The 24,875-nt window shown below is 40.8% G+C and overlaps 1 protein-coding gene and 1 long non-coding RNA gene across 3 annotated transcripts; one reads left to right on the plus strand and one right to left on the minus strand.

Moving 5' to 3' along the window:
• Positions 1 to 308: 308 nt before the first annotated feature.
• LOC148354790 (fizzy-related protein homolog) lies at positions 309 to 23,472 on the minus strand. The gene is made up of 14 exons (XM_088349456.1): positions 23,322 to 23,472; positions 17,960 to 18,047; positions 16,879 to 16,989; positions 14,086 to 14,149; positions 13,821 to 13,948; positions 13,669 to 13,751; positions 13,426 to 13,609; positions 9,305 to 9,370; positions 9,134 to 9,236; positions 7,792 to 7,976; positions 4,203 to 4,436; positions 2,281 to 2,385; positions 2,113 to 2,205; positions 309 to 722 (listed from the first exon to the last, which is right to left on the minus strand). The coding sequence occupies exons 2-14, from the start codon at positions 18,026 to 18,028 to the stop codon at positions 681 to 683; spliced, it is 1,467 nt and encodes a 488-aa protein (XP_088205582.1). The 5' UTR covers positions 18,029 to 18,047; positions 23,322 to 23,472; the 3' UTR covers positions 309 to 680.
• Positions 15,741 to 24,545, plus strand: LOC148354791 (uncharacterized). 2 transcript variants are annotated; one of them, XR_015852210.1, is made up of 3 exons: positions 15,741 to 15,947; positions 20,675 to 20,840; positions 22,226 to 24,545. It is a non-coding gene; the product is annotated as an uncharacterized LOC148354791 (long non-coding RNA). The 2 variants fall into 2 exon arrangements; XR_015852209.1 differs by having other exon boundaries at positions 15,741 to 15,936.
• Positions 24,546 to 24,875: the final 330 nt, after the last annotated feature.

A 24,875-nucleotide genomic window follows, 5' to 3' on the forward strand; every position in this document is an offset into this window, starting at 1 on the left:
GTCACTGAAGACCTCCAAAAGCGTTTTACAATGTGCTTTACACTTACCCATTCACACACACCCATACTCTGATAGCTTACATGTTTCTTGAACAATGTTGATATATACATCATAGGTATTTTACAAATCTTGAACAATGTTGATATATACGTCATAGGTATTTTACAAATATTTCCAAGATAATGCATTTTGCAGACAGCCTGTCTCGTCTTTTAATAACTAAGCTCGGACGTCATACAACAATATGCAATAAACGGATTTATTTTTTGTTCGTTTTTTTTCCGGAAGCAGACAAACATGACACCTAATTTTGAACCAAACATATTTTATTAATCTATTACAGAGAATCAAGCATGTAGTAGACTTCAATGCACAGCATTAAACAAAGTGAACCCAACTCCAGGATTTTAAACAATAATTCTCAAATTTTGCAGAAACCGAGGCGATGACTTTAGCACCGTCGTTGCTTTAACAAGTGCGTTGAACAAAAGTAGACTTTTGTCAAAATGTCTTCTCTTTTATCAAATAACATCTTTTCATGATTCAAGTAAATAACAGCCACCACTGTGAAAATATAAAAAGCATATCCTCTTTTAAGTTACATAAACAGCTTTGTAAATTAACGTAACTTTAACTTGCAAGAAGTCAATCGCGATAACTGATTGTGTCGCCGTTCGACATCACCGAATCCTGGTGAACAGATTCAGCACGGACACAGATTCCTGAAAGGAAAAGAAACAAATACAAGAAAAGTACATAAACAATACATGTTTTACCCAGGAGTGTCATGCCTAATCTCATTGCATACGTTTCACAACGTTAATATCAATGACAATAAAAACAATTCAATTCAAAATGATATGCGGTAGACCCCTGGAATACAGCGTCCTCTCCTTACCATATTTTCACATTACGATGTAGAATTCAATGTTTTTTTTTTGAGCCCGTTGTAACAGAAATGTCGCCACTATTCGACATCAACAAATTATTTGCGTGCTACGTCCAAAAAGAACCTGTCTGCTATTGGTCCAAATCATAAAATGCTGGCTTGTTATTCGTGTTATGGCCTTATGAAATAGAGATTTGCCATTGGCTGAACAACCTCCAACAATGTCTTTCTCTTTTTTAGTTCTGTTCAGAATCTTTTGTGCTTCATATAAACTTTGCAAGAAGAAGAATGCTGTAATTTTTTTGTACTGTAATCATTAGCTATGTATCCTAACTCTTTCAGTGACTCTAAAGGAAGAAGCAAGAACATATTAACTATGGAAATGAAGCTTGCTTTTATCGTATTGGAAGAAGGCACACGATTTGTTACCCTCGCTAAGTAATGTGGCAGTGACATATCGACGATTGAGACATCACTTAAAAAAAAGTAGGCGATTTAAGCAACAAAATATAAGGGCATCACCATCCTCAGTTTCATTTTAAATCCGCCTTGGCGACTTTCCACCAACTCTACTGTACCAGTACACCAATGGTACATTTTATACACACACACACACACACACACACACACACACACACACACACACACACACACTTATCTTCAGTAAGGTTGCGGGAGTGCTGGAGCCCATCTCAGCTGTCCTCGGGCAGTGGGCAGGGGACACCCTGAACTGGTGGCCAGCCAGTTGCAGGGAACAAAGAGACAGACAACTCACTCGCTCATTCACACCTAGGGACAATTTGGACCGGCAATGAACCTGACATGCATGCTTTAGGACTGTGGGAGGAAACCGGCATCCCCGGAGGAAACCCACGCAAGCACAGGGAGAACATGCAAAATCCACACAGGAAGGTTTGATCCCATGACCTCAGAACTCTGCAGCGGACGTGCCAACAACTCAACTGCCGTGCTGCCCTCAAATGTATAAATATTACATGTTATTCAATCATATTCATATATATTAAACACAAGTATTACCTACAATATAAAATGTTGTCATTGAAATGTTTTGACGAGGAGTTTGGAAAGTTTTAGCGTATTAGCATAGGTTTCTATCACCTACTGTGAAATCCCTCTGCAATCCCCACCTGAGATTCATGCCATATTCTGGGGGTCTACATGATATAGATATTAAAATACGCAACAACGAGACTGTCATCAACCTTTGTGGATCTTGTTTTACTGAACACGTTCCAAAAGCGTAGCGTCTCGTCTCCGGCTCCGGTTACTATCGCTTCTCCGTCCGGCGACATAGCCTGACGTTAAACACAATTTTACGTGTTCAGAAATGACGTACAGTAAATGAGTTATTTAACAAAAATGTAACTGACAAGGTAAAGAACTCTGTAGGAGTGCCCTGTGAGTTTGGCCACTTGAGTCAGCGCTGGATATTTCCACAGCAAAATCTGATTTTGAGAGTAGCCGTGAGTGCTCACCTGAAGAAAAAAAAAAGAAAAAAAAAAGAAAATTACACTTACAGCGTGTATAAATTCAGCACTGGAAATCGTTGTAGCTTAAAATGAAGCTGAAATGTGCCCATTTGAAGAAGACACACTCTGGAAGCCCGAGGGATACCACTTGACAAAATTCAGAAGCCCTCCTTCCCTATTGTCATGTGTGAGCAAGTACATTTTTAAAACCAGCAACAGGACATGAAAACTGCTGTTAATCCTTGTCAGCAACAATAAAAGACAAAGCGAGCTGGATGCACCCAAAGCGGCTCAAAAGAGCCAAAAGCCGGAGTTTGTCAGAGAAGGTGCGAGAGGCTAACTTTAGCGGTTAGCAGGAAAAGCTTTGAAAAAGGCCAGCAAAAGATTGAATTTGTCAAGCATCCAAACCCTGAATCATGGAACTTGGAGAAGTTTACTTACTGTGAAAGGCAAGTGATACTGAATGATACAGTATGAGCAACTAACAATAACAAGAGCGGCTAGTAACGAGCAATAGCCTGCAACGAAGTAGGTGGCAAGAGAAGGAAACTTAAAGAAAAAAAAAAACGGTAGATGGGGCAAAAAAGAAGACAAATAGCAAAAAAGGAACAAAAACTTATTTTACCTGACCCAAGTAACAACCTATCACAGCCTAGCAAATTTCACATGACCAATCTAAACACAGAAAAATGCTAAGCCGTGATTGGTTGATACGTAGGCAACTGGTGGCAGAGTCTTACTGTCACCCGTTGTCAGTCCATCTGCGAACCTCAGCTCATGCTAGGCAAGCCCTTTCGACCCTGACTCTATCCTGATTCCTGTTTGATTCCCGGCTCCGAACCCTTTTCTGAACTTGATTACGGGTTTGCTCCTCTGTCCCGGCCATCGATCTGTTTTTCCCTGCTCACCACGGAAATACCACTTCCGCGTTCCGAGCGGTCTGCTACCCGTGACCGACGATCACCGGATAATGGGTGCAAGCCTTTTCCTCCTTCTCAATAAAACAGAGAAACGAACGCAAGTGGGTTCTGTATCTGTTTCTGGTCTCTGACAGATAGTTATTTTAGGTCAAGTCATGTTTATTTGTGACGCCCTTAATCACAAGAAATCTCAAAGGGCGGTCGGAACCACAGACTATTGCAAACTACAGACTATCACACCATCCCCTGATCCAAAACCTAAATGAGGGCAAGGAAAAACACAAACCCCCAGCATGAAGAGAATAAAAAAAACCTTGTTTACCGTTTATATTTGTTGCACTTCAAGTGGAGGATAAATCTGCGGATAAATCTAGGTGCAATACATATTAAAAGGTTCTATAAACCAACTACCTTTCGGTTTTTCTGTATTGAACTGACTCAGACACTGTTCAGATACTGCTTAGAAAACTTTAAAATTCTATAACATACAACCACTTTTTAGAAGCAATGGAAAAAGTTACTTTCCCTAGTAACTAGTTACATTTACTATAGAGTAGTTCAGTAACCAACTCAGTTACTTTTTGGAAGAAGTAGTGAGTACCTATAACTCAATATTTCTAAAGTAACATAGCCAACACTGACAGTAAGTTGCCATTAAGTCCTAAAAGCATCACTATGACAAGCTAGATATGCAAACTGGCCATTCGGGCTTTTGTAGTCGTAAGATGGCCACCAGACATATCAACTTCTTCAAAGTTTCTAAACCTAAAATCATGTTTATGAGTTTATACATGTGTTTTGGCTTGTTATTCGAATCAAGCGTTTTATTTAAAAGAATGAAGTATTGTCACGTCACTAAACACACACACCGGGGCTTTGAGGAAAAATCCAAAACATCCTTACCAGCTCATTGGTGTGCTTGGACCAAGCCAGGTTGCAGACCTGCGATCCCGTGTCCACGCACTGCAGCGGCTGCGACGTGAGCGTGTTCCAGAAGCGGATGCAGCGGTCTGCAGTGCCGCCCCCGGAGGCCAACAAACCGTGTTGGTGAGGAGACCAGGCGATGGCCTTCACTGCTGCCAGATGATTGGTGTAGGATTGCACGGGGCTCAGGGACGAGTGGTTCCAGACTAGCAACTAGAATACGATGGAATAATAAATGGTCTGCATTAATATCGCACTTTCTAAGTCACTGGCGACCTCTCAAAGCGCTTTCACACATTGATGGTGGCGATACCCAAGCAAGGCGCCAACCTGCTTATCGGGGAATTAGGGGTTTAGTGTCTTGCCCAAGGACATTAACACTGGAAAGCCAGGAATCAAACCTGCGACCTGTCAGTCCCAAGACAAGCGTTGTACCTCGTGACCTACTGCCGCCCAAAAGTATTTGTCCTTAATATCAACGTGGTGAATCATTGTGTTAGACACGGCACTCAAGGGTAAACATGTAACGAAGACATTATAGGGAAAAATAAGGTAAGAGACTCACCATAAATAGGCAAAAATATTCACAACCTGGTCTTTAGAGACTGGCCCAAGTTTAAGTAATAGTGCAAGGAAAGAATAGTGCATCGCAACAATAGTGCAAGGAAAAGCAGTGTAATAGCATTAGCAGCAATAAAAATCACAAGATATATATTTTAAGAGTTCATAAACCTTTTCAATGGCCAAATTCAAGCCCTTTTAAGCACTTTCAAGGCCAGCTGCAGTTAATCACGAGGGAAGAAGAAAAGCAATGCAAAGAGAAACCACCAGAGAGCAGTGTCGGTGTCATTTCTAAACAGACTTAGAGTTAGGCGACTTCCTCCTCCATGGTAGAAAGTGGCCGAAAAAAAGCGATCCAACCATTCTCTCAACCGCATCAAGCTTTTTATTTCACTTTTATTTAAAGAAAAAAAAAACGGCTTGCCTCTTTACACTTCACACCAACCACATTGAATGGATGCACCTGATATAAAACAATAAATGTCAAAGATCTTAGCGCGCTGGAGATACAGTATACAGTAGGATGTTTACACACGAACAAGGAAGAGGAAGCCAGATTTTTTTTCTTTACTTCCGGGTGGAAGCGCCACCACACATTAGTAGCAGCTAAAAGAAGCACTACATTAATGTCCTGTACTCGGAAAAAGGTGTACACAATACAAAATGTAACCTTACAGCAATGTCCGGATATTTTTTGACATCCCGAATTTTTTTTTCGTATTTACCGTTTTCACTAAGTCAAATGGTCGTAAGTAGGAGAGCCTCTGTATCATACCAATGTTAGTTTTTGTAAATATTCAGAGGTCGAGAAATTGGTGTTTCTTAAACATAGTGGAATCCATACCGAGTAGTCGCTGCCATGTTTCACTGTCATTTTGCTGCTGCACTGTGCTCATCTGGCACTGGTTTTCCTTTGCATTAGTCCGGTGGTTTTTTATAATTTTTTTTAACCAGGGCACATTTCTTTCTCTTAAAAAATCCAGCGTGACATCACCAGTCGGTGGCTCTCAGGTAAAAGTAAATCCAAATGAAGGAAATATTTTGCTAGGGCGCACAGGCACACAAATTAGATCATTTCCACATCACAGTACGACAGTGTGCATCGGCACATTGGTTAAAAAAACACAGCCTTAGACAGTACCTTGCATTCTATTGGTTCAATATTACACAATGTAAGTACTGAGTTATCACCGTGTAACAAAATAACAGAAAAATCATAAATAAAATCCTCCTGGACTCAACTGACGTGAGGAAGACCCTGAAAAGGGTCAACACACGAAAGGCTCCAGGCCCTGACAACATTCCAGGGCGGGTCCTTAGGGAGTGCGCCGATCAGCTGGCTCGTGTCCTAACAGACATTTTCAACACCTCGCTAGACCAAGCCACGGTACCATCATGTTTCAAGATTGCCACCATCATCCCAGTGCCAAAGAATCCCCAGATCTCATCACTGAACCACTACCAGCCCTTTGCACTGACTCCAATCATAATGAAGTGCTTTGAGAGACTGGTTAAAGAGCACATCACTTCCAGTCTCCTCTCCTCACTCGACCCCTTTCAGTTTGCCTACCGTACAAACCGCTCCACCAGGGATGCCATCTCCTCTGCTCTTCACCTGAGCCTGACACACCTAGAGGAGAAGAACACCCATGTGCGGATGCTGTTCCTGGACTTCAGTTCAGCATTCAACACCATCATCCCACAACACCTGGTAGACAAACTGAGACTCCTAAGCTTCAACACCCCCCTGCGGAACTGGCTGCTGGACTTCCTCACTGACAGACCCCAGTCAGTGCGGCTTGGTCAGAACATCTCCGATGTCATCACCCTCAGCTCGGGCTCCCTCCAAGGCTGTGTCCTGAGCCCCCTGCTGTTCACCCTGATGACACACGACTGCGTCCCTAGGTCAGCCACAAACCACATCGTGAAGTTTGGGGACGACACAACAGTGGTGGGACTCATCAGGGACGACAACGACCTGGCCTACAGAGAGGAGGTGCAGAGACAACAGCCTGGTCTTGAATATTGACAAAACTAAAGAGATCATTATCGACTTCAGGAAAAACCAGCCCAACTATGCCCCACTTCTCATCAACAACAAGAATGTGGAGGTTGTCAGCAGCACCAAGTTTCTAGGGGTGCACATCACAGACAAACTCACCTGGTCTGTGAACACTGCATCACTGGTGAAGAGGGCAAAGCAGCGCCTGTACTTCCTGCGGAGGATGAGGAGAGCCCACCTGCCCCCACCAACTCTTATCACATTCTACAGGGGCACCATAGAGAGCACCCTGACTAGCTGTATCTCTGTGTGGTGTGGGGGCTGCAGTGCCTCCGACTGGGGTAGTGTGAGGAGGGTGATGAGGACAGCAGAGACAATCATCGGGACTTCTCTCCCCTCCATTCAGGACATTGGCCAAAAGCGCTGCCTATCCCGAGCTAAGAATATCATTAGGGACCCCTCTCACCCCCATCATGGACTGTTCACTCTGCTAGCCTCTAGAAAGAGGTACTGCAGTGTGCGGTGCAGGACCACCAGGTTCTGCAACAGCTTTGTCCCCCTGGCCATTAGACTGTTAAATGGTCAATCACACACATAGTAAGCCTACACAGCTGCTAATCTGTACATCTGTTTTTTTGTCCTTGCACTACTGGCAATTCTCTTATACCTAGCCACTCCTTTTCACATCTGTTCTGCTCTGCACTATCGTACTCCAGTGTTATTGTATAGTGACTTGTTTACCTGACTGCCCATTTGCACATCTGGTTAGCTCCTCCTCTTGCACTCTTTGCACTACTGTATAATACTATACATAGCTATAATTATTTAGTATATTATTAGTACTTGAATAATCCAACCTAATACAACATTTTATTTATATCTGTACATTCAAGGAAACTGTGCGGGTCAGATGTATCGACATTTCGTTCTGTATACACGTGTACAAGAATGACAATAAAGTATATCTGAATCTGAAAATCTGCATCTTTTGTGGTATCTACAAACCTTGTTATCGTTGCCGCCGGAAGCGAGCAACTGATGGTCGGTGCTCCACTTTAATCCGCAAACTTCCTGCCGGTGTCCCTGCAGCCGCCTCTCCGATTGTAGCGGGGGACTCCGGATGTCCCTCTGGATGATCATGCGATCGCGGCTGCCTGACGAGAGTTGGTCAGCGTTCCATGCTAGCGCGCCTGACAACACAAGTGAATGACCAGTGTTTTTTTCTTCAGTAACGGGGTAATCGGACTCATTATTTGTTCCGCCGTTATCGATACTGCCAGTTAAAAGCAGTGCGTTACTTTGAGTAAAGTGGTTTACTGTTCTCTGCAGAGTTTGTTTACATTCACGTCTTTTCTGATCATGTCACCATTCAAAATAGCGACTACCAAATAGTTAGATAGCGATTGCGAATACAATTTTACTAAGCGCCGAAAGAAAAGGCGAAGAAGGGATGAGTTTTGACAGCGCCCGACTCGTGACATTTGCGAACGAAACGTCTCTATGAGCCGAGTCTTGGAAGTGGGAGCCTGCTACCCACCTATCGAGAGCCGGTTCCCTTCGAGAAGGTATTTTTGTCTTGTGATTGCTCGAAATGCATTTTTATTCTGAGATTCTATGCTGTTTACCTTGAATTTGTTGGGTATAAAAAAGTTTAACGTTGTTTTTTAGTGTCTCTTTTTTCTTTGTAGTTTTTTAAATACTTTAACTTATGTTTCCTTTCTTTTTCAGTGTTCATTTTGCTTTAGTTTTTTCCCCTTTTAAGTCATTAATAATTAAACATAATAAATAGTAATATAAGGATTGAACCACCAAAACAAAACAACAAGAGCCATTTGAGAGTGAGGCAAGCCGAAAAAGGCGACTCTCTAAAAAGAGTCAGAATTCCCATCCCTACAACGGACCAGTAGAGTAAGATTTAATTTATTAAACTCACGTTATGTTGTTTAGAGCTGATTGTCATTTTATAATATTGTTTATTTTTGTTGCAATTCAAGTGTAGCATAAATGTGTAGGTTCTAGAACAGGGGTGTCAAACTAATTTTATCTCGGGGCCACACAATCAAACAAACATTCTCTCGAGGGCTGGACTAGTAGATTAGAGAAAGACAAGGAAAGAAATAAGGGAAAGAGAGAGAGAGAAAAAGAGTGAGGGTGGGACAAAGAGAGTGAGAAAGCGAGAGCGAGACTGTGAGAAACAAAAGAGATAAAAAGAGAAATAGTGAGAGAGGGGGAGAGAAAGAGAGGCAAAGAAAGAAATCCATAGAGAAATAGAAAAAGTGAAGGAGAGAAAAAAGAAAATGCTGCAGCAGCATTGTTTATCATTTCATTCAACTGCAAAAAATCTGACCGACTCTGGCCGAGTGTCCTTCCAGGGTGGAGAGTTTCTTTCCACCGCCGGCATCCCAGATCTGAACGTAGCCTTTTTGAGTCCCCACTGCTACCAGATTTCCCTAAACAAATGAAGATTTTTTTCAGTATTCAAATCACCATTTTCTCATCGTTATAGACACGCACTTACCCTCTCGGACCACCCAACCGATGTGACTGAATCCCCCTCCACGGAGAGATCGCACAACCTCGTCACCTAAGGAAGGAACGTTGTCAAATAATATTTCCTTGCTCAATGTAGTCACAAAGACAACAAGTTCAAGTTTCGATTCTTATCAGTCAAGTGGTGGGAGGCAATTCCACAGAATGTTTCCTCCCTGTCAGTTAGTTACTGCTTGTCAGTTTCATAACTTATTCGAACCGTCTCCTTTCATGTTTTTGTTCAGTTAGACCAGTGGTCTCCAACGTGGTGCCCCTTTAAGAACAGCTGAGGTGCCCACGGACCCATTTTGAAAATAGCTCACGGGTGTTGGTTCATTGTGATTTTCCAGTAAATGAATGATTTTATTGGTCTACTGCGTTTATCCAACCCTGCTTCCAACAATCAACCTGGAAGTAATGTAGCGTGTTGTTTTGATAAGGTTCTGGATAGCTCCTTTTTGTAGAAAAAAACAAACCTTTACGGTTACCATGTAGAGCGAGAACGTCAGCAACCCGTGAGCTAAAACATACTGAACTTCAACTTGCACTTCCATGGAGCACACAACTATCGCGACACATTCGGCACCTCGCTTACGTCATAAAAATGCATCTCACATGTTGTGCAACATAGTGATAACATGATTAGTTGTTACTACAGAAATGCATATTAAACTGTGCGTCCTTTGTGCTAATTAGTAACAAAAAGTAGCTCTCACCTTAAAGGTTTGAGACCCTTATTAGTGTGATACAATAGTCTGTCTTTCATGTACTGTACATTCAGTTCGTTAAACTGTGTTCCAACATATCCTGCGTCGTCTTTTATGTTTTTGTTCAGTTATAGCAAGTCCTCCCGTCCATATATTCCATTCTCTTGTCACCATGGCACTCATTGTAGTTCTATCCACATCTTTCATGTTTTGTTCTGTTAGAGCTCGTTGGTTTTGGGACATTAAGTATTTGTTATGGCCACGGGTGAGTATGTTCTTGGATCTTTTTCTTTTGTGTTCTGTCAAATTCGAACTTGAAGGTATTTCAACCCGTGTCGTAATCTTTCATGTTTTGTCAGTGCAAGTTCATAAGTGTCCTAACATATCCCGTGTTGCCTTACTTTCATGTTTTGTTCAGGTACAGCTAATGTGCCTGCATTATATGTCTTGGTCTCGTTATTATGGGACTCTCATTGTTAATCTGCCCATTTGAGGGAACGTTTCTTGCGTCTTCTTTTTACGTTCTGTTCCGTTAGAACTCGTTGGTGTTGGAACAGTTGTTCAATTCACGGGTGAGTATGTCCACTGTATCATTCCTTTTCATGTTTTGTTCCTTTAGAAGTAGTTGGTGTTCCTGGTGTTCCAACATATCACGTTTTCTTTTGTGTTTTGGTCATTTAAAACTAGTTGGTTTTCAAAAATTTCCCATATGGTCTACCTTTCGTATTTTGTTCAGTTAATTTGTGTACTGAGTTTTGAGGAGTATGAGAGGAGTGACAAGATTGGATAGATTGAGAAATGAAATTGTGAGAGACAGAACTGGAGTATTAGTAGAACTGAGCAAGCGTGTGGATAAGAGAGTACTCAGTTCGTTTAGACACATGGAGAGGATGGATGAGGAGCGAATGTTGAAGAGGATAGAATAGAATAGAATAGAATATACCTTTATTGTCATTGTTACAAAATGGGTTAACATATTGTGACAACGAAATTGGGCATGCCACTCCAGTTTTACACATTCACAGTGAGGTATGAGCCAAGAAGATAAAGGAACAGAGAAGATAAGGTTATAAAACAAGGGGGATAAGGCTATAGTTATAATTTACATGGTATTTACACAAGAAATGTCGGCATGTGGGATGTAACATACAGTGTTGTCGTGATACCGTTGGTATCGTAAGGGTTGTGCAATATTGCATTTGGTGCAAAATCATCATAGTGCAAAAAAATAGTCAGCATATGCATTGGTGCAAACATAGACATCATAGTGCAGAAAAAGGAAATGGTCAGACATTGTGCAAGGTGAGCAGTAAACGTAGTGCAGTCGACATGTGCAAGAACATAGACATGAGTACCATTATATTCATATGAGGTGGTGTTGGCACGAGTTTTCAGTTTTTTTGTGCGGTGTCTGTTTTGAGCAGCGAACAAACATATTGCAGACAGCATGTACGTGAGTACCATTTTACATTCGTGTGAGGTAGTTTTTTGCAACAGTTTTCAGTTTTTTGTGCGGTGTCTGTTTAGGGTGGTAATGGCTGTGGGGAAGAAACTGTCTCTGAGTCTGTTTGTTTTTGCTTTGTGTGACCTGTAGCGCTTGCCGGAAGGCAGAAGGTCGAAGAGGTGGTGGCCGGGGTGAGAAAAGTCCTTGATGATGTTTTCTGCTCTGCTGAGGTAGCGAGAGCAGGCAATGTCCTCTACAGAGAAGAAGTAAATGAAAGGAGACGAAGAGGAAGGCCTCGATTGACGTGGATAGATGGTGTTATGAGTGCACTGCAGGAAAGAGGTCTAAATATAGTGGAAGCTAGAGCTCATGTTGGTGATAGGAATGACTAGAGAAGTGTTGTGAAAGGACGCGTTCTAAGGGATGGGCAGGGCACCTGAATGATGCGGCAATGGTAAACCAGTGAAAGCTGTCGGGCCCTTAAGTTGAACAGAAGAGTGTGTTGTGTCACCCTGACCCGAGTGACATGGCAGCTTCCTTGTGCCCCGTTCCATCTGGAGGGACGAAAGCATGACTACCTTGGGTGCCGAGGTGCTTAACTTGTTTGGGTGTTTGGGCATTTGGGTTGGCCATGGTCCAGGGAAGATAGATGGATAAAACTTTGTGTTCTTACATAATGCAGCTAGTTAGTGGGCCCTACTCAAGGGTCTTGTCATCATGACACTCTTGTTGTTCTATGCACCAGTGGGAATATTTTTTGTCTCATCTTTTTTTCCATGTTTTATTCTTTTACAGCTTGTTGCCGTTTGAACATTATGTAGTTGTTCTATCCACACGTAAGTATGTTTCTTCTGTACAAGATGTAAACTCCGGCCTAAAAAAAATTCAGCCCGACGCGAGTCGCGGGTTTATAAACCCTAACCCGCCCAAACCAGACGGATTAACTAGATTTGATAACTGAGCCCGAAATAAACCCGAAGTTTTAATTTAACGGCAAACTAAACGCGAAGCTTTACGTCAGGCCGTGCGTACTTCAGAGGCAGGACTATTCGCTTCGGCAGAACTACGCAGCTTGGGGTTGGGGCCGAGTCCCTCAAACAAAGTGTGCACTGCATAAGCAGCGCTGAAATGAACGTTTTGTAGCCAACAACGATGTGAAATAAATTAAAGTGAAACTGAACAAATTTGGCACCGAAAATAAAATCATTCTGCAGATTACAGGCTGCAAATAGTGAAATATTTGGCCAAAAAGCAGAAAGAAAGTGTGTAAAGCGTGTAAGCTATTGGCGAGAAGCGGAAATGACGTCTGACGTGAGGGAGGTCGAAGGAGGCAGCGGCGCATCTTTCACCCAAACACTGAGGTTGAAAATTTCTTTGGATTAAGTGATTTGGAGTTAAAGAAATGCTTACCAAACAATCAGTTTATCGAAAGAATTACTTGAGTAAAAGTAAGTCCACCCAAAAAAAAAACAACAACAACAAAAAAAAAAACACAAGAGAGAAGCCTGGCTGGCCAGACTAAAGAAAGGGTACAAATTAGAGGTAAGATCCTTTTGTATGATGTGAAATGGAAGGACAAAGAAAAGCAAAAAGGCTCAGGAGAGGTGGTTGCAGCAAAGAAGAGGAAGAATAAGCAAGTGAAGCAAAGTATCTTATTTATTTTGATAATTAAATACTACAATTTATTGTTGTAACCATTTCCAATGCTTCAGGTTCACGCGCAGGCCCAATATCTGACCTCTACTCTACCCTCTCATATCCCATGGTGTTCTTCTCTTACTATTTGTTCAAGATCAGGGGATGGTGTAATTGTCACCTGCGCAGTCCTTTGATACACTTTGTGATTAAGGGCTTTACAAAAAAATGTGACTTGACTTGATTTGTTCAGTGCAAGCTACTCTGTGCTCCAAAAGCAAAATACATAATCAGTACAGCCAAGTGTCATTTTTTCAGGTGTACCTGGCTGGTGCAGGCACTCCACAAGTAAACGCACGTCCCCAAACCCACGCTCAGCACATTGAGAGATGACCAGTCCACCAGGTTAAGATAAAAGTCATCCTGCAGCTCTGGCGCATCCAAGACTTTGAAGGGGATCTTGGGAATCTTCCTAGTTGGCTTTCTAGGTGATTGCAGCAGTTTCTGACTGCAAGAAACATTCAAGTTGGGCTTAATAGTGGAAATATTCAATAAAAATACTCTTACCTTTTGCTACTGACAGGTGATAATGAGTAAGGAGAGAGGTTCGTTTCACTGGCTGTTGATCCCTGTCTGGGTTGAAGTGTGTACTACAAAAATAAAAGAGGAAAACTCATTCGCATTTCTTTTTTTTTTACCCTGTTTGAAATATTCCTTACGGTGAAGAGTCTCTGCTTTTCGGGTGTCAAGAGCTGCAGATGACTGTCTTCCGTCTGAGGGTCCTGGATCCTCTCAATTCCCGCTCCTAGAAGCTCGTTTTTCAACAGCGCCGTGTACGTCAAACCATCTGATGAAGTAATAATTGAATTGTACACAAAAATTGCCTTGTATTGTATTTAAGATAATATTTCAAATAAATACATGCACAAACAAGCACGCTAGGCTGCTTGAGTCAACTTAATATAAAATAAAAATGACTTTCACCTTTGACAATCTCAGAAGACGGTTCCTTGGTTTTTCTGTTTTGATTTGCAGACTTCTCGTTTTCCTGTTTGCAAAATCATGTGATCATCATTATTGATCAAAAGTCCCGAATTGGTTTGCAACGGAAAATTGAATAATAAACTATAAACAGATTATAACTTATGTAGAGTATTCAACATATGTATTCAACGTTTGGTCAGAATTCAGTTTCTCAATGTCAGCAAATTATCAAACAATGGCAAGACATGTGAAGTGAATGCAGTGTTTTAAGTCATAAAATAGATATGTTATCTGACTGATACTGCTAGAACGTGAGGTTGGGGAGGGGGGAATTATCTGCATTTGCGCATCAAAAGTTGCCGTGACTACTCCACCACAGGTGGTCCTCCCCTCCTAGGAGACCAGAACCCAGAGCCTGTACACGTCTCAACTCGCAAGGGCAGTCTGAATTTGGCCAGCAACAAGGGAAGAGGGCAAAGCCTAACAAGAAGAACTGGATCAAAACCCTGGCAGGTCCTGACCAAGTCTCAGCTCAACAAGCAGCCAGAGAACCTTTCCTAGTCAGCAGCTAATCTTGATCAAGCTAGCGGCCAAACCGGTGAGACAAAGCCAGCAACCTCTCCTTCAACACTCTGCATCCTGTGGTCCTCGTCCGAACCGGCTCGCAAGCCTACTGGGATTCCTCATCGCTCTATAGCCGAGGACATAAAGACTGGGCCGTCATCTTCATCGAAGCAGAACTTTGCAAAACATCTCGTTGTTGCTAGGTATTGGAATGACGTAAAAGGGGGAACTCTGTCAAAATACAACAAAGTAATAATCAAGCCAAGGTTGTTGTACATCCAAACGGTACCAGTTTAAGCTCTCAACTTCTAGTTTTCTTTATTTTATCTCATTATTGATCCGTGTTCTATTTAAGCTTTTTCAGTAGACAATTAGTAGAAGAAAAGTCCATAAATCCAAGAGCGTGTGTGTCTTGATTAAAGTATATTGAACTATCAAAACGCTGAAAATAATTCACCTAAAGTGTGAGTAGGCACCCTTCAGAATAACTGAACAAGGTTTTTCATCCGTTTTCCTGACTCAATGATCTAAAAACGTATGTGGTGCTCCAGAAGGCAGGAAGAGTTTTGAAAAGAATCAACTCTGCTCTTTAATTCAATTGGTCGATAAATTGTTTGTTTGAATAATTTATTGACCACCCATATTCGCTACACTTATCTACATTTACAGATTTTTAAATACGATTTTTGTTTGCACTACATTTAAACAGCAATTAAAGATAAAAACTAAACAATTGTTTCAATTCAGCTAACACAAACTATTGTCATTAAAACATTTTTTTGTCCGACTAAACTAACCAAAACTAAGACAGGCTCCCTCTTCCCCTCAATTTTACTCCTTAATCTAGCCAAGCGCATTCCACGATGAGAGTAAGAAAGTCTGAATCCTCAGCAAAGCTTACACTAAGGTTTAAGGGTAAGGGACACAGTGTATGGTTGGGTGCACCCTAACTTCTAGGCACCCCCTCGTCAATTGTGAGAGGGAATAAATCCATCCTACGTTTTTGTTGTGATATGGAACGTAAATTTCTACAGAGGGCGCTCTTAGACAAGGAAAAGCAAAGAGGCTCAAGAAAGGTGTTCCCAGCAAAGTCGAGGAAGAATGAACGAGTGAAGCAAAGTATCTTTTACATTTTGCTAATTAAATACTACAGTTGATTGTTGTAACCATTTCCAATGATACTGTTTTGACGAGATTAAAATTAAACGATAAAAAAGAAAAACAAGACTTAAAAGTGGTCGCATATGCTGTTATTTTACAACAAACGCCGCTCAAAGGGATGACAAGGTAAGCAGGAAGTAAGTACTTAAGTTTCTTAATGAATAGTTTTTTTGCCCTGATGAAAGTGGAAGGAGTAGGAAAAAGAGGAAATAATGGGATTGGGCCTAAATGTATTACACAAGGTAAAAACAGGACTCAAATCAATGGACGTGTTACTTAAGTAATCTAGATGATTTATTTTCAGATTTATGTTTTCTTCCTCTCTTTGAATTAGCCACAAAGACAAAATAGCCATTTATTAATGTATTCATACATTTTACTTTAAGGATATTAAAAGGGAAATAATTGGATTAGAAAGAAAAGTTCAACAGTAACTGCAGACAAACAATCTCAACATGTAGAACGACTGTGATGACTAAAATTGTGAGTTACTCTCAGTTTTCTCTCACCTCATCTCATCTCATTAGCTGCACCGCTTATCAGTAGGGTCGCGGGGTGCTGGAGCCCATCCCAGCAATCATCGGGCAGTGGGCAGGGGACACCCTGAACTGGTTGCCAGCCAATCGCAGGGCACACAGGGACAGACAACTCATTCACACCTAGGGACAATTTGGACCGGCCAATCCACCTGAAATGCATGTCTTTGGAATGTGGGAGGAAACCGGAGTGCCCGGAAGAAAACCCACGCAAGCACGGGGAGAACATACAAACTCCGCACAGGAAGTCCGGTAGCTGGATTTGAACCCACACAGGAGGTTCCCAAGACCTTAGAACTGTGCCTGCACACGCGCTAACCACTGTGCTGCCGTGCTGCCCTTGTGAGTTTCTATTGTTTGAAAATAGACAAGAAAAGATAAGCCTACTAAAAATAAAAACTTTACTGTTGATTAAACCTGACTGAAAAAAAATGATATAAATATAACAAAAACTAACTGAAATTGAAGTAAAGGCTGAGCCAACATATAAAAGGGGAGATAAAACGAACACTACCATTTATACTTTACTTACACTGAGCCTGTGGAAGTTGATATCCCAGTTAGCTCGTGCTCTTGCAGGAACAAATCTGTCTCCGAGTTTGTTGGGTGACAGAATTGGGGAAGCGCTGAGAGGTGTTGTGTTCTGCAAACATCACAAAAATAAACATGATTCATGTCATATGATGTAATGTAATATGGCCCAAAGTGACTCAGTCAAAAATGTAGGTGTCATATCTGTCCCTTTAAACACAGCTTTTTTCCATCTTCGCAACATTGCTAAAATTCGCCCTATGCTGTCTCAGTCCAATGCGGAAATTATAAATCACGCGTTTGTTACCTCCTGTCTCGATTACTGTAATTCACTACTCTCCAGTCTCCCGAAGTCCAAAATCAAGAGCCTTCAGCTGGTACAAAATCCTGCAGCGAGGCTGTTAACTAAGACAAGAAAGTTTGATCACATTACCCCAATTTTAGCTAACCTGCATTGGCTCCCTGTTAGCTTAAGATGTGATTTTAAGGTTCTCTTGGTATTATACAAAATCTTGCTCCCTCATATCTGTCAGATTGAATTTCCCCCTATGTTCCGGTCCGGAGCCTTCGCTCTGAAAATGCTGGTCTACTAGTGATCCCAAGAGCCAAGAAGAGATCCGCAGGTTCAAGAGCGTTCTCCATTTGGGCCCCGGTGCTGTGGAATGCTCTTCCCCTTGAAATTTGATCTGCAACCCCAATGGAATTGTTTAAATCTAAGCTTAAAACACACTTCTATTATATAGCGTATGAATAACCTATATTTTAGGTTGACAATATCTGTTTATTATTTGTTATAGCAACATCCATTGAAGCATGGTTATCCTGGAAGGGGGATGACCTCATGTGCAGTCCTTTCTCAAGGTTTCTTCATTTTCCTCGTGTTGGGGTTTTGGCGTTTTTCCTTGCCCTCATGTAGGTTTTAGATCAGGGGATGGTGTAATAATAGTCTGATTTGCAATAATCTGTGGTCTGTGCAGCCCTTTGAGACTCTTTGTGATTGAGGGCGTCACAAATAAACATGACTTGACATGTATAAAAAGGTTATATTTATCATTAAATTTATTGGAAGAAAGAAAACTCACAGTCGGGTGCCATTTGTCATTTTGATGGTGGATTTGGCGCAGGAGGCGGGATTCGTATTGAGGATCCATTCTGAAGATCAGGCAAGATCTGCGGAAGTTATATGAGGAAGTAATTAAAAATACAATTAGTTGAATTTTAGTTAAAAATTGGCTATAAAAATGATTCCAAAGAACACATATCCACTCAGCACCATGTGTCTTTTGAACTTTAGGAGTCAAACTAAATCTGGCTTCTTTAAAAACATGATTTAATCCAAAAATTGCCGTCAGAATGAGTTAAGTTTAGCTGGTCAAACGTGGACCAAAATTGAGTCCAAAAATAGCCATTGTTGTGTTGAACACGTCGCGACTTTTCAACATCTTGAAAAATACCGTTTTTTTCTTTCAACCAAATAAACACTTCTCTCAGACGCTGAACTTTAAGCTAAACCTTGTTGTTTAGACGTGATTCACTTAAAAAAAAAGACATCTGGAAGGGGTTAAATTTGGCCAATCAAACCTGGACCGAATTTGATCCCGAAATAGTCCTTACCATGATTAAATTTAGACCCCAAAAGTCATTTTTTTGGACGTCTTGAAAACAAGTTGTTATTTTAACATTTCAATCATAAAAATACATATTTTGGACCTTGGATTTAAGGAAACGTCTGGCCCAATCCATTTTGTAGTATTCTGTCATATTTCTGTAGTAGTATTTTTGTATCATTATATGACTGTAGTGATGTTTCTGTTGAATTTCTGTAAAAGTATTTTCGTAGTATTTACATAGTCGTTTTTGTAGTATTTCCGTCATAATATTTCTGTCATACTATTTTTGTATCATAGTATTTTAGTGGCAATAATTTTGTGGTATTTCTTTAGTATTTTTGTAGTATCTTTATCATAATATATCTGTAGTTAATTTAGTAGTTTTCTAATATTTCTCAAGTAGTATTTTTGTATTATAGTATTACTGTGGTCGTATTTTTTTCTTTCTTGGTGTCGTACATATTATTATTGATGGTCTTCTTGTGATTAAGATCTATAAAAATAAACTTTACTTGACTTGTGTTTAGCCAGTCAAATGTGAACCAGTTTTAGTCCAAAAATAGTTGTTCTTGTGCGGCTCAGGAGCCGCACGTGGCCCTTTAGCGTTGCCGAATGGCTCCCTGGCGCTTTTCCAAAAATGTTTTCAAATTGAAATATGTTTTTCTTTCAATACGGTTTCTGTAGGAGGATAAACATGACACTTAACACTTTTAACATATACCACTGCTTAGAACTTAGCTTAACCAAGGCTGCGCTCCTCGGCTTGTTTTTCTCTCCCTCCACGGTCCTGTGTTAGAAGAGCTGTGTGGCCCAACTTCCGCCCCTGTTAAAGGGGCACCACCACAAGCCAAGTGGATATCCGTTTTAAACAAAAATGCGGATTGGCCAATGCCATAAAGGGAAAAATAACCGCACATAAATCAAAATTAAACTGTTATTAATGTGATTTCATTTACTTCACCTTTTCAAAAGGATGCCATTTTTTTATGAATGCATGCTGCGTTTTATTGCAATCTATTTGTTGCCCAAGAAAACAGCAAAATAGGCACGTTCCATTTTTTTTTAATCCTCATAAAAAACATGACCTCAAAAATTTGACTTTTTGAATTTAATCAAAACAATGAAACAGTGTACAGTGGGACCTCGCTACTTCTGGGTTCCACGTTCGCGGGTTCAGAGCTTTGCGGGTCTGAAAAAAAAAAATAAAAAATCGCTACTTCGCGGATTTTCACTTTTTGCGGGTGGTTTTGGTCCCCATTAACCGCGATAACCGAGGGATTACTGTAATTCATTCACATGGTAATGATATTAAACTTGGGGCTGTATCCTACAACAGAGTATTTGCGTGGTGCATTATTCTTCACAGGATGCGCTGCACCCAACTTAAGACATTTTGACGGTACAGTAGTTGAGTGAAGGTAATAGAGATACAGTACATACTGCATGTGTTTCATTTATTGTAAGGCTTTGAATTTTTTTGCAGCTCCAGACAAATTTGTTTTTGTTTTGTTTGTGGTCCAATACGGCTCTTTCAACGTTTGGGGTCGCCGATCCCTGGTTTAGCCAATAAAACCTGGACCAGGTTTAGTGCAAAAATAGTTCTTGTGTTTACTTTGCCAAATTTAGCCCTCCAAAACTCGTCCTTTCACCAAGCTTATAAAGATGTTTTTTTCCCAACATTTACTTAAATTAAGACGTCGTCTGGACAGAGCTTTGATGTCTCATTTGCACATGTTCCTCTGCGTGGTTTCAAACAAACATACCAGGAAAAAGGTCACAATAATGATCTTTTAAGCTAACTTAAAGCACTTCTTTTCAGGATCCAATCAAAATGTATTTCTTTAGCAATTTTCAGACAACAAATTCTGACTCAAAGTGCTCTATAAACACTCATGTACAGTAAGAATTGGTATTCACTTATGAGCTTAAAGTCCCAAAATAGTTTTCTTACGTCAGAATATAGCCGCAAGAAAAGTTGTCTTACCAAGAAAAAACGTATTCTGGGGTAAACTTTGACTTTTTTTTTTTTTTTTTTTACATGTTTTCAAACCTGCTGAGTGTTTAGTTCAAAAATACCCACATATAAAATTTGGTTTTATTAAGACCACTTTTCATGGGGACTACAAAAATTATGAATATTTTCTGTATTATAATCTTATGTCCGTGTTTCCATCGTGTATTGGTCAGCACATTGGCCGAAAGGGCCCCGGTTCGAGACCGGGTGGAAACATGTGTTGGCCTAGAGAGGGATGGGCACCACCAGGCTGTACTTGCCCAAGACACACCACGGGAAATGGTGCCCCAACGACCGATGTGCTTAAGGGATACAGTCTCAAGTCGACTTTAACATAAGGTATGCATTTGTGACCCTTGTTCACTGGACCGGGGTTCTGCCATATTTTCCTACTCGGGCAAAATTTCCTACCGTAGGCTGATTTGACTATAACAGTAATATATCCATCCATCCATTATCTCCACTGCTTATCCTCAGAAGGGTTGCGGGAGTGCTGGAGCCCATCCCAGCTGTCCTCAGGCAGTGGCCAGGGGACACCCTAAACTGGTTGCCAGCCAGTCGCAGGGCACACAGAGACTGACTCGCTTATTCGCACCCAGGGACAATTTGGACCGGCCAATTAACCTGACAGGCATGTTTTTGGAATGTGGGAGGAAACCGGAGTGCCTGGAGGAAACCCACGCAAGGACGGGGAGAACATGCAAACTCCGCACAGGAATGCAGGTAGCTGGATTTGATCCCATGACCTCAGAACTGTGCCTTGGACGCGCTAACCACTCAGCCGCCATGCCGCCCACAGTAATATAGCATTTCCATTATTCGTTATATATATATATATATATATATATACATACATACATATGGGCAGCACGGCGGCGCAGTGGTTAGCGCGTGTGCGGCACAGTTCCAAGGTCTTGGGAACCTCCTGTGTGGGTTCAAATCCAGCTACCGGACTTCCTGTGCGGAGTTTGTATGTTCTCCCCGTGCTTGCGTGGGTTTCCTCCTGGCACTCCGGTTTCCTCCCACATTCCAAAGACATGCATTTCAGGTGGATTGGCCGGTCCAAATTGTCCCTAGGTGTGAATGAGTGAGTTGTCTGTCCCTGTGTGCACTGCGATTGGCTGGCAACCAGTTCAGGGTATCCCCCGCGACCCTACCGAGGATAAGCGGTGCAGCTAATGAGATGAGAGATGAGATATATACGTATATTATATATATATATGTTCAATAACACACATTTAAAAATCTCGCCCAGTAGTGAGGAAGCGCAGAACACCGGCGGCATCTTTGCAAAGAAAGAAATTTTGAGCCACTAAAATGGCACTTTTGTGTGACTTTTTTGCCTCTTATATAACGCTGGTCCATATTAGTAATGAGTAAAATAATTTTTTTATAAAAGCAAGTAAAATGGATGAAAATACTGGCTCACAAGACCAGTTCACATTCACAGTAGCTTAGTTAAACTTTAGAAGCGTAGACTTTCCTTGGCTTGCACACAACTTAAATATTTTGTTATCATTATTGAACCTATCGGCACAATCCTTTTTTATTGAATATTTGTTATTGAATATTTATTCTATAAAATACATGCGAATAATGAAAATGTAATATTACCGTTTTATTCGAATCAGCCTCCAGGAAATTCGCGCTCGGAAGAAAATTATGGGAAAACACTGTCCGCGTGCACACTTGAAAAAAAGTCGGCATTGTGTTTTTGGTTGTAGATGTTGGTGTGGAGGGAACCAGTACAGAGGCCAAGATGAGGCTGAGACCATCCATCCATCTATCCATTATCTGCACCACTTATCTTCAGTAGGGTCACAGGGGTGCTGGAGCCCATCCCAGCTATCTTCGGATAGTGGGCAAGGGACACCCTGAACTGGTTGCCAGTCGATCGTCAACTCACTCGCTCATTCACACCTAGGGACGATTTGGACCGGCTCATTAACCTGACATGCATGTTTTTGGAATGTGGGAGGAAACCCACGCAAGCACGGGGAGAACATGTAATCTCCGCATAGGAAGGCTGCGGTAGCTGGACTTGAACCCTGAACCTCTGCACCGTGGGGCCCCGCAGCTGAGACTTTTACTTTTAATTCTTTATCAATCCAAAAGAAGCAGTCCTGACATATTTTGACAAATAATAATCAACAAAAGTAAAACACTAAACCTTCTAAACTTAATTTACACAACAAAACGTGTGAACATATCTTGACAGCACTAAATTATTGACAAAAATCTCATACACAGCATGATTAATTAATATTTGACATAGACAGCAAATGAAGACGTCCTCACCTGATCGATCCTAAAGAAACATGGCGCCACAGGTACATGTAGGGGTAAGATAAGGGGTCTCCAAATGGACAAATTAAAATCACCTGCTTACATTGAAACATAATACTAAAACAATTGACAGTGAAAGGGCGCTCCCTAGGGACACGTGTCACTAACTTCTCTACACATTTAATCAATATTTATCATAGTGTATATTGTAATGCATTTCCCCTTCCTTAATGTGCTGTACATGTATCGTTTTGTGTACCAAATTGTAGATTTTAATCGGGTCAGGTGCGTTGCACACCTGTTTGTGATTCCCATTGCGGATTGACGCAAAGTGAATCATATATATTAAAAAAACTAACAAATATAAGAAATCAAATTCCACAGCCCAGTTTTAAAGGGTCCACGCCCATTTTAATGCTTGTTGACACAGTAGCTAAATAAGTACCGTATTCAAATGTTATGCATGCTAACGGTTAGCTTACAGCGCGAATAGCTGATGATGAAATGTATATAACGGCTTATATGAAAACCAACCTTTAAGAGGAAGAGTCGATATCCCAGATTACGAGTCAAGCTGCAAATATCATCCCGAAAATTTCAGCGTTGTTTTTTCTGGACATGTCAACAAGTGACTCACGCGCAATGTATTGTGGGAGAGTTTATCCACGTGACGTAAACACGGAAGTGCGTCACTTTTTGGGCACGGATAAGAAAATTGACCCAATATGATTTAAAGAATTTGTTTGGGTTTAATCAGGGGTTAAGACACAAGTGAGAAGTTTTCGCGTATTTTTAAGACACAATTTTTTTTTCAAAATGAATGTATGAATAATTGACCCAGAATGACTTTGGGTTAAATGTCATCAAGTGTGAGAGAAATTCATTCTACAGTCACATGTCAATTTTTTAATACGAAAACAAACTATTTTTTTCAAATATTTTTAAAGTATTTTCTGAGTACTATTTATATTTAAAGTATTCATTGTTTGAACGCTTTTTTTTTTTTTTTTTTTGCACAAAATTTATATATATCAGTTTTATGCCGGCTTGAAATATGTAGTGTCTCTTAACCATAGATAGGTGGCGTGCTAACCCAATGCAATTATTTACTTTCCACTTGCGGATGATGAGACCAGTCCTGAAGACCCCATTTTGGTAGTTATTATAGCTTTGTGGTGCTTTTATTATGATATTTTTGCAGTTTCTGTTTTATATATACTAGATTGTGCTGTAATTTCTGCCCTTTCATGTTCTGTGATTTGGTTCTTGTGGGGAATTGTCTTCGAGAAATGATTTCACAATGAGTTGTTGGGAGTTTATATTGACAGACAACTTCTACAGCTTTGTGGGATCATAAATGTAGCTCTTTTGACTTCCAGGTTTTGTTCTGTTAATGTTGGATAGTGTTGGAACACTAACACTGCATTTGTTCTATCTATGTGTGAGTATGTTCCCTGAGTCCTGTCGTTTTTGTTTAGTCCAGTTAGAACCAAATGGTATTCCACCACATTTTGTGTCTGCTTTTTATGTTTTGTTCATTTGGATATAGTTCGTGTTTTAATATACTCTCTGTTGTTTTCTTTCATGTTTTCATTCAGTAGCAGCTAGTTAGTGTGTCTGCGTTATATTTTATGGCCTCATCGTCATGGCAGTGTTATTGTTTATTTGTTAATGTCAGATACTGTTATTCTGGTGTTTTCTTTCATGTTTTGTTCTGTTAGTGTTGGTTGGTTAGAACATGTTCTATCAATCAGTGTGTTCCTGCGTCCTTTTTTTCTCTCCATGTTCTGTTCTGTTGAAAGCACTTGGTAGTCCACAGTGTCCTGTGTTTTCCTCCTTATACATTTGCTTCATTTAGAGCTAGTTGTTGTTTCAAAATATCCCACGTTGACTTTTATGTTTTTATTCAATTACACTTAGTGCGCCTACATTATATTTCAGGGTCTTGTCGTCATGGCACTCCTGTCATTGCCGTTGGAATATTTGTTGTGTCGTGTTAATTTCATGTTTTGTTCTGTTAGAGCTGGTTGGTTTTGGAAGATTATGTAGTTGTTGTATCTGGATTTTTCTTTTTAGTTTATCTCTCAC

The sequence above is a fragment of the Urocampus carinirostris genome, chromosome 12 (genome assembly GCF_059441175.1).
Source record: "Urocampus carinirostris isolate Australia breed hairy pipefish chromosome 12, RoL_Ucar_1.0, whole genome shotgun sequence".
NCBI classification, from domain to species: domain Eukaryota; kingdom Metazoa; phylum Chordata; class Actinopteri; order Syngnathiformes; family Syngnathidae; genus Urocampus; species Urocampus carinirostris.